The 15,484-nt window shown below is 35.1% G+C and overlaps 1 protein-coding gene across 3 annotated transcripts in view; it reads right to left on the reverse strand.

Annotated features, from left to right (window-relative positions):
* LOC150103081 (putative phosphorylase b kinase regulatory subunit beta) overlaps positions 1-15,484 on the reverse strand; it is an 860,602-nt gene that overhangs the window by 155,660 nt on the left and 689,458 nt on the right. For all 3 annotated transcript variants that reach the window (XM_090398411.1, XM_090398412.1, XM_090398413.1), the window contains exon 23: positions 7,479-7,681. In XM_090398411.1, coding sequence (XP_090254537.1) covers positions 7,479-7,681 — 203 coding nt within the window. The remainder of the gene's footprint in view (positions 1-7,478; positions 7,682-15,484) is intronic.

A 15,484-nucleotide genomic window follows, 5' to 3' on the forward strand; every position in this document is an offset into this window, starting at 1 on the left:
ACCAGTGATGTGCCACAGGGAATCAGTTTTGGGACCACTGCTGTTCATTTTGTATATTAACGATATCAAGATGGGTTTAACTGGTGATATACAGTTGTTTGCAGATGTTGCAAACTGAGGAGGCAAATACAGAGTCAGGTAGATGTTATGACCTTACAGGAGGACCTGAACAGTTAATCATATAAGTCAGACACATAAGTCAATCAGAGATTGTTATCAGGTTAACATGAAAGAGATTTTTCATAGAATGGGGGGGGGGGGGGTAGAACAAGAGGTCATCCTTGGAAACTGCATAAGGAGAATATGAGAAGAGGAGAGAGGCGCAGGTTCTTTACATGGAGAGTGATTGGTGAGTGAAATGAATTGCCTGAGCATGTTGTGAATGAACATGCAATGTATCAGTTTAAGGCATGACTGGATGAGCTTTGGATGTGACAGTGGGTACCTCCCATGATGAGTCTCTGACTCATCATGGAGGTCAAAAAATAATATAAAGGTGGAATAAGCTCTGATCACTATTCTTAGTATTTACTCTTAATGCAAGGCACATCTCCTTGAGGAGATGTATGATGCTATGCATTAAAGGCAAGGGGCCACTACCCAGACCGGTTTCGACCTTTATTGAGGTCTCATCAGTGGGAGTCAGGCTTAGGAATACCAAGGTTTAAGTAATACAGAACTGATAAATATTTTACCAAAACAAGTTACCATAAGGTGCTTTGACCTTATTAAATAAAAATCTCAGGATGAGAGATGGATGCAGAAAGTTTTTTACCTTGGGTGTAATATACGTTAAAGATATCATCATCATCATCATCATCAAATTCCTGCCATGTACCCTCAAGGGGTGTACAGGATATGACAGTACTACATGAAAAAATTACATCATTACTAACTTCCTATCTACAATTTTCCTCCAAATAAGTCTGTTACTTGTCAAGACTCCAACATTATCAGATCTTATATTTCTATCGTCTAAGGCACTTTGTACCGTATCAATCCACCTATATCTTGGTCTTCCTCTGGGTCGTTTTCCTGCCAACCTGGCAGAGAACACTTGTTTTGCTAATCTTTCCTCTCCCATTCTATTTAAGTGACCATACCATCTGAGATTAGCTCTGCTAACGCATTCCCGGATGCTGACAATGTCAAGTTCTTTCCTAATATCCTCATTTTTAATATGATATTGCCATTGATGCCATCTGTTCACGCCTCTAATCTTTCTCAGGACTCTCATATCTGCAGTCTCTAGTCTTTGGTCAAGTGTTTTACTTCTGACAAAGCTCTCAGATCCATAAGTTAAAACTGGTTTGAACACAGTCTTGTATACAGCTAATTTAGTGTTCCGACTAATTTCTTTCTTATTCCATATGAATTTATTCAATTGACTTCCCACAATACCAGCTTTGCTGATTCTGTTGTCTATTTCTATATTTAGTTTACCATCTTCAGTAAAAATTGTGCCTAAGTAGCTGAAATGTTTTACTTGTTCCACAGGTTCTCCATTCACAACACAGTTGACATTTTCAATGATTCTGCCTATTTTCATTGTCTTTGTCTTTTTATTGCTGACCTTCATACCATATCTATTACAACAGCTATTCAATTTAGTCAGAGAATCTTGCAGACTTGTAGCGGATTTATTTAGAAGTATAACATCATCCGCATAAAGCAAAGAGCTGACATTAACATCTCCAATTTTGATATCAGGTTTAATACCACATTCCTTCATAATGTGATCCATATAGATAATGAATAACAGAGGGGATAATGTACATCCTTGTCTCACACCAGATTTAACATTAAACCATCTTCCTGTACTTCCTTCAATTCTAACTGCTGACTCACAACTCAAATAAAGACTAAGTATTGCTTGATATAATGCCCCATTGACACCATATAACTGCAGCGTATTGAATAGCTTCTCTCTTGGCACCTTGTCATATGCCTTTTCCAAATCGACAAAACTTAAATACAGATCTTTGTTATATTCCCATGCTTTCTCGACTATTTGTCGTAAAGTGAAGATCTGATCCTGACAGCCTCTATTTGGCCTGAATCCAGCTTGTTCTTCACCAAGCTTTTCTTCCACAATTCTTCTCAACCGTTTCTCAAGTATACTTGCATAGATCTTGCCAGGAACACTCAGTAGGGAAATACCTCTGTAATTCTCACATTCAGTTTTATTTCCCTTTTTATATATGGGCACTATGAGAGCTCTACTCCAATCATCGGGAATTCGTCCCTCTGTCCAGGCTTTCTGAACTATGCAGTGCAGCCACTGTAAGACTGTTATACCACCATACTTCAGCATTTCTGGTCGAATATCATCTACTCCTGCTGCCTTTCCACATTTCAAGCCTTTGATGGCTTTTTCTACTTCAAGTATGGATATGTATTCCTGACTGCATGCCTGGTCAGTGTTTTTTATCACTGTGCTGTCATCACTGTTTGTTTCATTTAGCAGTTTTTCAAAGTAATTACTCCATACTTCAAGGATATCTTTTTCTCCTGTTTTCATTTCACCTTTATCATCTCTAATTCCTTTTACAGCACTCTTTCCTCCATTCCTAAGCTTCTTCAACAACCTCCAGAATATTTTGCCACCTTCTTGATATTTATTTTCTATATTCTTGCCAAAGTCCTCCCATGACTTTTGTTTAGCTGGTTTTACACACTGTTTAGCTTTCTTACATTTGTCTCTGTATTCTGTAAGAGTAAAAGCTGACTTATTTGCCAGGAACTTTTGATATGCTTTCTTCTTTTCCTTCACTGCCTCTTTAACTTCCTGTGTCCACCAGGGAGTTCTGATATTTTTATCTTTGCACACAACCTCACCACATGCCTCTCTGGCAGAATCAATCAATGTTTCCTTCCGAGTTTGCCACCGAATCTCCAAGGTTTGATTCCTGTTCTCAAACTCTTTCATTTTCTTTTCAATAATATTTCTGTATTTTAGTCTAGTTTACATCTGAGAGCTGCTCAACTTTTATTCGCTTTAAAACTTTCTTACATGTTATTCTTTTCAATATGAAATTCAATTTTATCCTGCTCAAGACTAAATAGTGATCACTTCCAATTTCAAATCCCCTGTACACTCTGGTGTCCTGCACCAGGGAGAAAACATCACTATCAACAATAACATAGTCAATGAGACTTTTCTTATTCCTAGCCTCTTCTCTCCATGTGAATTTGTGCACATTTTTATGTTGGAACATGGTGTTAGTAATAACCAGTCCATGTCCTGAGCAGAAATCCAATAGATATTTGCCATTATTATTAGCTTTGCTCTTTTCTCCAAATTTTCCCAAAATATTTTTGTATGTCTCACAATCATTTCCTACTCTACTATTTAGATCCCCAACAAGGACCAACTTTTCCTTTTTCATTGTGTCAGTTGCTTTTTCTAAAGCCTCAAAAAATTCCTCCACTTCTACCTTAGTAGAACCTTCTGTGGGACCATAGGCACAAATAAGTCTCATTGTCCAGTTCCCCATTCTCATATTTGCCCACATTACTCTACTTGAGACTGACTGCCATTCAAGAAGATTAGCCTCGTATTTTGTGTTGAATACTATGGCTACTCCTTCTTTTCCTTGATTGTTAAAGATACCAAGCTATTTTAATTATAAAAAACCTGGTTTTAATCCATTTCCCAAGTAAGCAAACAGACGTGTAAGTCAAGTTTGCACCTGCAAGTAGTGCAAGTCTGGGTGACCCGCACGTAGTGCAAGTCTTAGGCAACTTGTGGTAAAGGTGGAATAAGCTCTGATCACTATTCTTAGTATTTACCCTTAATGCAAGGCACATCTCCTTGAGGAGATGTATGATGCTATGCATTTATTAGGAATAACATACAGTTAGGGTGCATGATTACAATGGAATCCCAATATGCATGCAGTAGCGTGTTATAGAATTAAATTAAAATATATCTGGAGAAAAAAAAAATTACATTAAAATAAGATAACATATATAATTTTATTTTTATTTTTTATATATGTTATACAAACAGATCTACCTGTCTGTCCACAATAAGACAATTTACAGGTGCATGGAACCTTGTACACACCAGGTAGCATCAGAGGTGAGAGTTTGTCTTTAGGAGAAGATAACAAGTTATGATCTGGTTGATTGGTTTGTAGGTAGTAGCAAGTTTGTATTTCTTCATAATTTTTGAAAGATGTTCGGAAATGCCTTTGACATAAGGTATGGGAATCCTATGGGCTTGTTCTTGTCTAGGTTGATGTGTGGGGAAGTGACTCATGATTTTTTGAGTTGTTTTAAGATAATATCCATTCAGTATGGCTGTATTTTTGATTATTTCCAATTCTTGGTTTAGAGATTCTTCAGAGGAGCAGAATCTGTGTGCTCTGGTTACTAATGATTTAATGATGCCAAATTTTTGAGATGGATGATGAGCAGAAGAATTGTGAATGTAGCGACCTGAAAAATGTCAGCCTGCGATAGACAGAAGTGGAGATGGAACCATCTTCTTTTCTTTGGATGTGTAAATCTAGAAAGGAGATACCCTGGAGATTCTTTTTCTAGTGTAAATTTGATGCAAGGATGAAGAAGGTTTATTTTATCCAGAAACAGTTGTGGTTCTTGTTCATAATAACCCCAGACAGCAAAGACGTCATCGACATATCATAGCCATATTTTTGGTTTGGGTTTAAACGTGAAAATTTTTTTTCAAGGTATTCTAGAAAGAGGTTTGCTAAGTTTGGTGATAAGGGAGACCCCGTTGTTGTTCCTTCCTCTTGCTTGTAAATTTTTTCTTTCCAAGTGAAGTAACCGGACGTAATAACAAATCTGAATAATTCAACAATAGTTGAATTATTCAAATTTGTTATTACATCTGGATTGGGATTCCAATGTAATCATGCGCCCTAACTGTATGTTATTCCTAGTATTGTTTGAATTAACTGTACCGATGATGTCCTAAGATACTTAGAATGAAATATTTACTCATTAAAAACTTATTACTGTGGTTATCACGTGTGTTTGTTTAGTCATAAAAACACTGCGCCATTATAATAACAGACTTGTAAACTAAAGTTAAGTTTGAATTGTCGTTATAGTCCATTCTGTAGGTCTAATGTTGTGCAAATGTAAATGCAAGCGCATGAGTTCACGCATACGCCAGTATCTAATGGCAGAACTATGCGAGTCAGGAAGACTATAACTGAGGTTACTGTTGATGTGAGAAGGGTCTAAGACAATTTCTTTTTTTGGATTCAACTATGCACCATTCTACTTCATCTTGACAAATATAAATTTGATGTTGCATTCCAATCTACTCTGTGTCAGCAGCCTTCATCCTTTGTGTTCACTGAAAATAAGACGTAACTTGAGAGTGCGCTTGCTCTGATTCTGTTGTATAAAATGTCTCTCTGATGTTCCTCTAGCCATAGGCGGATTGACTTCTCAGTGTGGCCAGAGTATGACCTCCCACAATCACATATTATTTTATATACACTGGGGAACAGAAGATGGTTATGAGTTGTTTTGGGTGGCATAGAACTGACCTTAGTTTTGGAAGAGTTGAAAAACCAGTTTTTATAATAAATTTTTTCAAAATTCTTCCTAGTTTCCAGGAGCGAGCTGATGTACGGTAAAGACATCAGAGACATTTCATTCAACAGAATTAAAACAAGTGCACTCTCGAGTCACATCTTATTTTCAGTGAACACAAACAATGAAGGCTGCCAACACGGAGTAGATTGGAATGCAACATCAAACGTTTATATCTGTCATGATGAAATAGAACACCGCATAGTTGAATCCAAAGAAATTGCCCTAGACCCTTCTCACATCAACAGCAACTTCAGTTATAGTCTTCCTGATTCACATAGTTCTGCCATTAGATACTGGTGTATGTGTGAACTCATATGCTTGCATTTGCACAACAACAGAACTACAGAAAGGACTATAACAACAATTCAAACTCAACTTTAGTTTAAATGTCTGTAATTATAATGGCACAGTGTTTTTACAGTTTTTTTTATTTGCTTTAAGTGTTATCACACCTGAAGAAGTCGTTTTGACGAAACATGTTGTGTGCTCCATTAAATTAACTTGTTATCTATTTTCTCGGTTTCAGTCAGTCAAAAAATGATGAACATAACTAATCACCAAGTAAATGTAACTAATGATCTCTCTCTCACACACACACACCTGATATAACCTATATAACTGATATAAAATAATTGATATGCTGGCCTGGTCAGATCACTTGCCTTAGTATGTATCCCATAATGCAAAACACACACTCTTTCGGATGTGTAAAATGCTATGCATAATGGGAAGGGCCACTATGCAGACTGGTTTCAACCTTTATCGAGGTCTCATCAGTGGGAGCCAGACCCAGGAGAGATATCAAGGTTGAAATAATGCAGAAGTCATATATATATCATATATAAGCAGCGAAAAAGTAGAATGCAGACGTGAATATATTTCACATGCAAATCATTATTTTGCTTCCATGGGTAAAGGAAGCAAAACCAAGTATATCATTTCTTGGCATCTTTAATGTATAGTAGAACCAAGGTAAAAAAAAAAAAAAATTCAACATCTTTCTCTCATGCATAGATTTTTATTAATAAGGTCTTGAACATTTTGGTCCCTTGTATATGAGATATATATGACATCTGCATTACTTTGGTGTCTCTCCCGGGTCTGGCTCTCACTGATGAGGCCTCAATAAAGGTTCAAATCGGCCTAGGTAGTGCCTTTCCCATTATGCATAGCATTTTACATGTCAGAAAGGGTTGGGGTGTGTTTTTTGCATTATGGGATACATACTAGGGCAAGTGATGTGAAGTCATTAACCTCTATATACAAGTAGCTGAGACGTGTTGTTTTGCTTCTTTGGGTAAAGGATTAAAGACCAAGTATATAATTTCTTGGCATCTCTAATATATATATATATATATATATATATATATTCTGTGTGTGTGTGTGTGTGTGTGTGTGTGTGTGTGTGTGTGTGTGTGTGTGTGTGTGTGTGTGTGTGTGTGTGTGTGTGTGTGTATACAGGGCTTGACAAACATACCTGCCCTTACTCTCCATTGGTGAGTAGATTTTGCTGTTTCGAGAGTAACCGCAGACAGGACAAAATAGAATATTTCATAAAAAATAATTTTTTAAATAAAATATTTTTAATTTTAATTCACAGATACAGCACTAAAGTGACAAACATGTCACTTCATGGAACTCCTATCGACTAACTGGGACATATTAATTTACCAATTGGGAGGATTTTGGGTGAGTGCATTTTTTGTTTGGAAGTTGAATTTTTCATACTTTGTCAAGTTCTGTGTGTATATATAATTATATTTTTAAACTAGAATCTGGCAAAACCTTGTAACAACTTGAATGACTTTATTATATCACTTCCCCTCTGTCTATCTACCACAAACAAATGCCATTATGAATTTTAATTAAAATTTTATAAGAAGCATATGTAAATTATTTACCCAACACGTATCTTAAGAATGCCATGAAACAGCTGAGGGGTAGTAGACACAAGGCGACCAATATACAGGATAATTTCTTGTTGCAGAACAGCTTGATAGATATCAATACTTTGACACTGACTGTATATGATATCTTTCACTTCATTTGGTGTTAAAGGGTGGTCAATCACTGTTTCTGCATGGCCAAATATTCCAACAGTAATCTAATAAATAAATAATGTATTTTATATGACAAATCTTCATATAAACCTACTAGCAACAACTGTATTTATTTTCTTTGTCTTAAAAATTATAAATGATTCAAAATAATTTATATATATTAAAAAATCATGCGAAAAGATAGAGCCTCCATAGCTCAGTCAGTAAAGATGAAACTCTTTGGTCAAACCTTTATCAGGTCTTTTTGACTAAAAGTGAATTAGCAGGTCTCATATGGAGGTGGAGGGTTTTTTCTCATGGAAACTTGAGTTTTTCATCCCTCAAAACAGGCAAAACTGGTCATAAATACTTACAGTAAGGCAAGGAAGGCAACAGGAAACCACCTTGTACCATAATCAATATTACCTGGTAAAGTAGCATATTGCTATCCCACCAACCATAGGGTTGAGGACATAACAAGAACAATGAAAAGATAAACAACGTACCTCCTAAAAACAAAGTGTGATTGTTAAGGATATCTGTATTTCAATTATGGATAACATTATAAAAATGGTTACAGAATCCAAGGCTACTAGACATTTAGAATCAGGTCGTTCTCTAATGATAATGGATGTGAAAGCATAAATTATTAATGGAGTTATGCATCTTATTATCAACTGAGAAGAAACTAACTTAAACCAAGATATCAGCAATGTTTATTACTAAACAGCCAAACCATACATAGGTACCTGAATATTCAATGTAGAAAGTGTTTCAAAAGAAATAAAATCAAATGATCTTGGACAATCAAAATTTAAGAACTCAGTGAAAAGTACAGAGATGCCAAAAGTTCATATATCTTCATTTATCATATTAGAAAATTGAACTGGAAAAAGTTTAACTTACATGGAATAAGTTTAAAAGTTAACATGAAAAAGCAGCCGATAGCAGCACTCTTGGTGGCTCTTAGTCAAGCATTTGATAATGTCTGACATCCCTTTCTGTTCTACATCTTCCAGCATATTGGTATGAGCAAAATACAGCTATCTATCATTAAATGCCAATACAACCACTTGCTTCCTAGTTAATGGGTTCCTATCAGACCCAGTCAAAATTCAAAAAGGAGGCAAGCTAGGTTACCTGCTTAGTCCATTGCTTTGTTGGTTCTTGAATCTTTCTTGCAGGAAGTTAACAAATTGCATGCTGTGTAAGACATAACAGTTCCTGAACTATGAAGGAGAAAAAAGTTTTAGCATATGCGGATAATGTAGTAGGCACTCTGAGAGATAATGATTGCATATACTTTTTTTTTTTTTTTTGGAGAAAATTCAGCAAAATCAAGTTTTCAGAAAGTGGGATCTTGGAGGCATTCCCTTTGGTGGATAGGAGGAAAAGAGTTGATATGATAGAGACATGTAAGTTAGTGGACGATTTTATCATTTTAATCCAGAGGGGATTATAAAAAGAGTAGAAGGTGAGAGGAGAAGAACCAGAAGCCATCCCTGGAAGTTGTGTAAGTATGTGGCAAAGAGGGGGGGGGGTGAAGAGTAGATTTTTTTACATGAATTGTCATTGAATGGAATGGATTACTAGAATATATTGTTAATGCAAGGAGTGTTAATGATTTTAATGTTTGATATGATAAATATGTTGTCAGTTGAATGAACCTCCCACAATGAGTCTGCTGACTCCATGGAGGGTGCAATAATAATAATAAATACAAAAATCCAACCTCTAAGAAAGAACTTCTCATTATACTTGGAATTCCCTTCTCCACCTATCCAAAATTACAAGTTCAAGAACTAACATACAAAAGAATTAAAACCTAAAAAAAAAACAGGAAAATTGGAGCACTTTCCTTTTATAAATCCACAGTACTTAAAAATACGATCTTCACTTCTCTGCTGTAGATGATAAATATTACAGAAATTACAGAAGCTGAAGAAAAACAATTATATAGTAAATGCAATTTTTTTTTTTTGGTCTAGTTGATACCAAGAAGTTAAAAAGAAATTTCTTCAACTATCAAAGAAGCATGGAGGCTTTGGGCTTCCAATGTTAAAATTCTTCTATTTAAGTAATACTACTTCAAAAATCCATAAATTACTGCAGACCAATCACATATATGCAGACCTTTCTCAATAGTATCTGGGTTTTCATCTCTTGCTATTTGGAATAAATAATTATAATGGTGTAAGAGCTAAGAATGTTGCCAAATAATACAATATTCTTTGTCTAACTCTAGGATGGCTACTGCATTCTGGCATTAACATTCTTTCCATTATACAACTGTACAAACTTCAACAGTTGGACACTAAGAATTATGCTCTCTTTAATAACTTAGTGAAGTTCAAAAAATATTCTAACAGAAGGATCTTGCTTGGAGAGTTGCATAAGGCTGTCATTCAGTAAATGTTATCAAATGGAGGTACTTTAACATTGGATATCCAATATGTGATATCTGTTACATGTTGGAAACAGTACAACAAGTACTGTACAGCTTTCCTTTTGCCCTGCATATTTGAAACAGATTATGTTATGTGTTGGGCATTTCATTATTTACAACAAAACAGGTTTTTTTTTTTTTTTGCAATATCCCCCCACCCCCACCCAACACACACATACACACCTATCAGGGAGGAAAAGAATATTGATGTTTGAAATAAATAAGTTAAATATCGTTCATGGAAAGTTAGGAAAAAACATGAATTTTAAAACTAGCAATATGACATACAAATGCTTTACAATATTGTATTATGGAAATTATATTGTTCAGTCTTATCATATTGTAATTATATTGTTCATTACTATTGCACCCTCCATGGAGTTGGCAGATTGATCATGGGAGGTACTCAACTGAACATATTTATCATACCGACTCTTAAAATTGTTAATACTTCTTGCATTAGCAAAACTTACTGGTAATGCGTTCCATTCACTGACAATTCTCCATGTAAAAAATCTACTCCTCACACCCCTCTTCACCACATTCTTACACAACTTCCAAGTTTTGATTTCTGGTTCTTCCCCTCTCACATTCTACTCTTTTTATAATCTCATCTGGATTAAAATGATCAAATCCTCTCACTAACTTAAATGTCTCTAACATATCACCACTTTTCCTCCTATCCACCAAACTCAACAATTCACATTTCTTCAACCTCTCTCCATTGCTAGCATTCTAAAGTCCTGATATTGTCTTTGTCCAATGTTTCCACATCACAATGAAAACCAAGAGACCAAATATGAGCATAATAGTCCAAGTGTGGTCTGACCAGTACTTTATACAGTGGCACAATCACTTTCTTATCCCTAGAGCAGTGTTTCTCAAACTTCAGATATCTGTGTACCCCTTCTTAAATTTTCATTATTAGCAAGTACACCCTAATTAATTAAACAATAAATTCATTAAGTAATTTAAAACAAATAAATAAATTAATTAAAATTAATAAATTAATTTAAAATATTAATTAAAATGAATAAATTAATTTAAAATATTAATTAAAATTAAATATCTATTTTATTTGAATTTATATGTTCATGTAAACAAAAAATATGATTTATTTTTAAATTTTGGTTCTCTAGAGATGTCAGATGACACACTCTTATCAATTTCATTTGATCCAGATCAATATCAACGTTTTCTTGTTGCTTAAAGCTACTTGTATTTGATATATTGCTCTCTTTTGGAGGTTTTATAAATCCAATCTTTAACCAATGATCCATACGTAAGAATTTGAAAGCTAAAAAAATACTGTATTTACTCGATTATAACTCCAACTTTTTTCCCAAAATTAAAGCTAAAAAATCGTGTTGCGACATACATCCGGGAATTTTCGGAAACTAAAGTTTTCAGAAAAAAAACGAAAATCATGCGACTTACCAAGAAGCTCCTACTTACTATTACTACTTTTGGCATCGAGAACAGTTTCTTTGTGTGCAACGTCAAAGTCATCTACCCAAATAGCGTCATCTTCTTTCCCATTATTTCAAGCAAAAATTACAGTAATTTACAAGACTTGAAATACGTAGAGCAGCGAAGAACTGCATATGATTGGTGCAGTATTAACAAAACATCGCAAGAGCTCAAGACAAATTAGCATTTCAACAGTTGAGTTGAAATGCTAATTCTCTTCAACCGAATTCCATAATATCTGAAACATATTCACTACATATTTCTTAGTTTTAACACGTTAACGATGGGGGTGTCAAGCAAAATCATATGTTCCACCAGCAACATATGGTTTTGCTTGGTCTATAATTCTGTTGGAGAGGGGATGTGATTCATTAGTTAGTGCCATTTTATCCTGGTTGTCTCTAATTGCACTGTTTGTTAAAAAATATGACTCCTTTAATTATGCATAGCCAAAAATTGCCATGTACCCCCAAACGACCTTTCGCATACCCCCCCCCCCCAGGGGTACACGTACCACACTTTGAGAAACACTGCCCTAGAGTATTTCTTATCATAACAGCACTATGATATGCAGCCTTTACAACACTTGCAATATGTCCTCTAAATTTTAGTCTACTGTCAATTATCACTCCCAAATCTTGAATCTTATCCACTTCCTGCAATACGGCATGATCAATATAGTATACAGCCTTATCGAAAGTTCATTTTTCACTAGGTTAGACTATAATAAATTTAGTTTAATCCTTTATCCCAGTGAGAGCAAACAAAGTTTGCACCTGAAAGTATCTTCAGGACTGAATATAGTGTTGTACTATCTTACCTGGGTAAGTAGAACAACACCAAGGCAACTCGTAGCAAAGGTGGAGCAAACTACCAACACTCTTATTCCAGTATCTCCCATAATGCAAAACACATCTCCTTGTGGATATGTATACTGTTATGCATTAAGAGATTGGCTAATACCCAGACTAGTTTCAACCTTTATTGAGGTATCTTTAGTGGGAGCCAGGCCCAGAGTTAGAGATACCAGGCAGAAGCAGTAGCAAGGTCATCTTTACCTATAGGAGTTGCCAAAAGGTTTGCCACCTTTTTTTTTATTAAATTACTCTGGATTTAGAGAAAGATGTTGAAAGTTTATTTTTCACTAGGTTAGACTATAATAAATTTAGTTTAATCCTTTATCCCAGCGAGAGCAAACAAAGTTTGTGCCTGAAAATATCTTCAGGACTGAATATAGTATTGTACTATCTTACCTGGGTAATTAGTACAACACCAAGGCAACTCATAGCAAAGGTGGAGCAAGCTACCAACACTCCTATGTTGGTCCTGAAGATATTTTCAGGTGCAAACTTTGTTTGCTCTCACTGGGATAAAGGATTAAACTAAATTTATTATAGTCTAACCTAGTGAAAAATAAACTTTCAACATCTTTCTCTAAATCCAGAGTAATTTAATAAAAAAAAAAAGGTGGCAAACCTTTTGGCAATTCCTATAGGTAAAGATGACCTTGCTACTAATTACCCAGGTAAGATAGTACAATACTATATTCAGTCCTGAAGATATTTTAATAATATCTTCAGGACTGAAGATATTATTAAATAACGGAAGAAGGTTTAATGATGAATGGAACAGCAAGTAATTCTTTATTGAAAATGAGATTAAGCCCCTTTGCCTTATTTGTCATAAAAGTGGTGCTTTAATGAAAAAATATAATATCAGATGTCATTACCAGAATGTCCCAATTTATCTCGTAATCTCGTACTTTAAATATTTCTGTATTTTTTAAAAGTGATATAATAAAAATTGATAACTTAAGTATTTTTTTCACTCATTATTTTCTCTTAAATAAACACTTGTGGCTCGATTATTAAAAATAAAAAAGTTGAATGCGGACCACAAGTGTTAAAAGGTTGCTGACCCCCTGATTTAACCAATATACTATCAATTTCCATCTTCTGGAAATTGATAGTATATTGTATAGTACACCAACTTATCATGTGGTGATCTATCAAATGCATTTGCAAAGTCCAAGAATATCACTGTATATGATTCTCCATTATCTAACACACCTATTACCCTATCATAAAATGCAAGTAAATTGCTAAACAGGACTAATCTTTTATAAATCCATGCTGATCATCATAAAGAATGCTATGTCCATCAACCCAATCCTGTATTCTATTCCTAACCAATCTCTGCAACAACTTAACTGCAACTGAAGTTATACAGACTGGTCTATAATTGGAAACTTCTGTCATAGAACCAAACCATGTTTGTGGAGTGGTACTATTTTGCCTTCATTCCACTCCTTATGAATCCTAGCCACTGCAAGAGTTTCATTAAAAAACCAGGTCAAGGGCATAGATAACTGTTGTACACATTCGTTAAGAATACGTGGCGATATCTCATCATTCCCAATAATAAGGTTAATGGTGGTTAATAAGGTTAACACCTTATTAACCATCTTATCGGCCATTATGGATCAAATATGCATCCTCATACGCTTCGTATGCATCATATATTTCAATGTAATATCAATGGTATTACAATTTTAATATGCACTTTGCACCCATGATAACCTTGATGTCTATAGATGTCTTGGCCGGTAGCGTGGTTAACATCTAGCCCAATTAACACCTGATACACCTAGGGTTGTTTCACTTCCAATTCCGCTAATACTTGCCTCCCTTCTATATATTGCAACTGCAATATATAGAAGGGAGACAAGTATTTACTGCAGTCACCACATTTACACCAATATGATACACACTGATGAAGTGAGTGTTTAATAATTTCACTATATCCTTTGCAACTATTATTCTGCTGCCATCACTATCCATCAGTGTCAACCTGCCATATTTATTCTTTCTCTTGCTTGCCATATAGCAGAAAAATTTCCTTGAGTTAACCTTGGCCTGACTAGCCAATCTCCTCTTATACTGCACCTTTCTTTTTTTATCATGCTTGTCACCTTTCTAGCCTGCACTTTATTCTCTTCATGGAACTGATAACCACTAACTGTCTTGTACCTCCATAGCATTCTTTTTCCCAACACAGCTTGCTTGATTTTACTGTTCATCCATTTCACTCTTACTCTATTTATTCGTTTAAACCTTGGTATTTAGTTACATATTGCTTGTGTCAGATACTGCCTTGTGAATTTCCATGCACTTCCAACATCTTTTTTTCGCTCAGCAGCTCATCTACCCAAAATACTGATGCTAAATGACTACAGAGATTCACATAATCACCCACTTTATACTTCCACATATATTGATTTTTGGCAGGAACCTTTCTTGTTTCACCCCTTCCCAAACAAGAACCTCATGATCACGCTCACCAACTGGCAGCAGTGTTAACACCTTATTAACAACTACATCTTGTGAAGTTATCACTAAATCCAAAACATTAAAGCCTCTAGTTGCTTCACTCACATGCTGCTTAAGATATTTATCTCTCATAAACTCAACAAACTCACTCACCCTGTTCTCATATGAGGGTGGTCTGAAAAGTTCTTGGCCTAACCATGAAAAAACGAATTTATAATTTCAAAATTATTTTTATTTTCAACATAATCTCCCTTAAGACTACATTTATTTCTCTGGAATACATTTATTTCAGAGATGCTCCATCGCCATTATCCCGTCCCTGTAGTCGTTCTCAGTAAGATCTGCAAAATACCCCTCTACAGCTGCAATCTCCTCTTGATTCGAAGAAAAATGCTGACCAGCAAGGAAGAGTTTTAGTTTTGGGAAGAGATAGAAGTCAGAGGGAGTCAAATCTGGGGAACAGGGTGGATGTTCCAACAATTCATAGTGCAAATCCCTTAATTTTCCCATTGCCAAAACACCTTTGTGGGAAGGTGCATTGTCCTGATGAAAGAATGATTTTTTTTTCTTCTGCAAACAGGGTTTTTTCTCACAAATTTTTTCATCTAGTCTGGTTAAAAGAT

The sequence above is a fragment of the Typopeltis vanoorti genome, chromosome 9 (genome assembly GCF_054136105.1).
Source record: "Typopeltis vanoorti isolate ZY-2024b chromosome 9, IOZ_Tvanoo_1.0, whole genome shotgun sequence".
Classification (NCBI taxonomy): domain Eukaryota; kingdom Metazoa; phylum Arthropoda; class Arachnida; order Uropygi; family Thelyphonidae; genus Typopeltis; species Typopeltis vanoorti.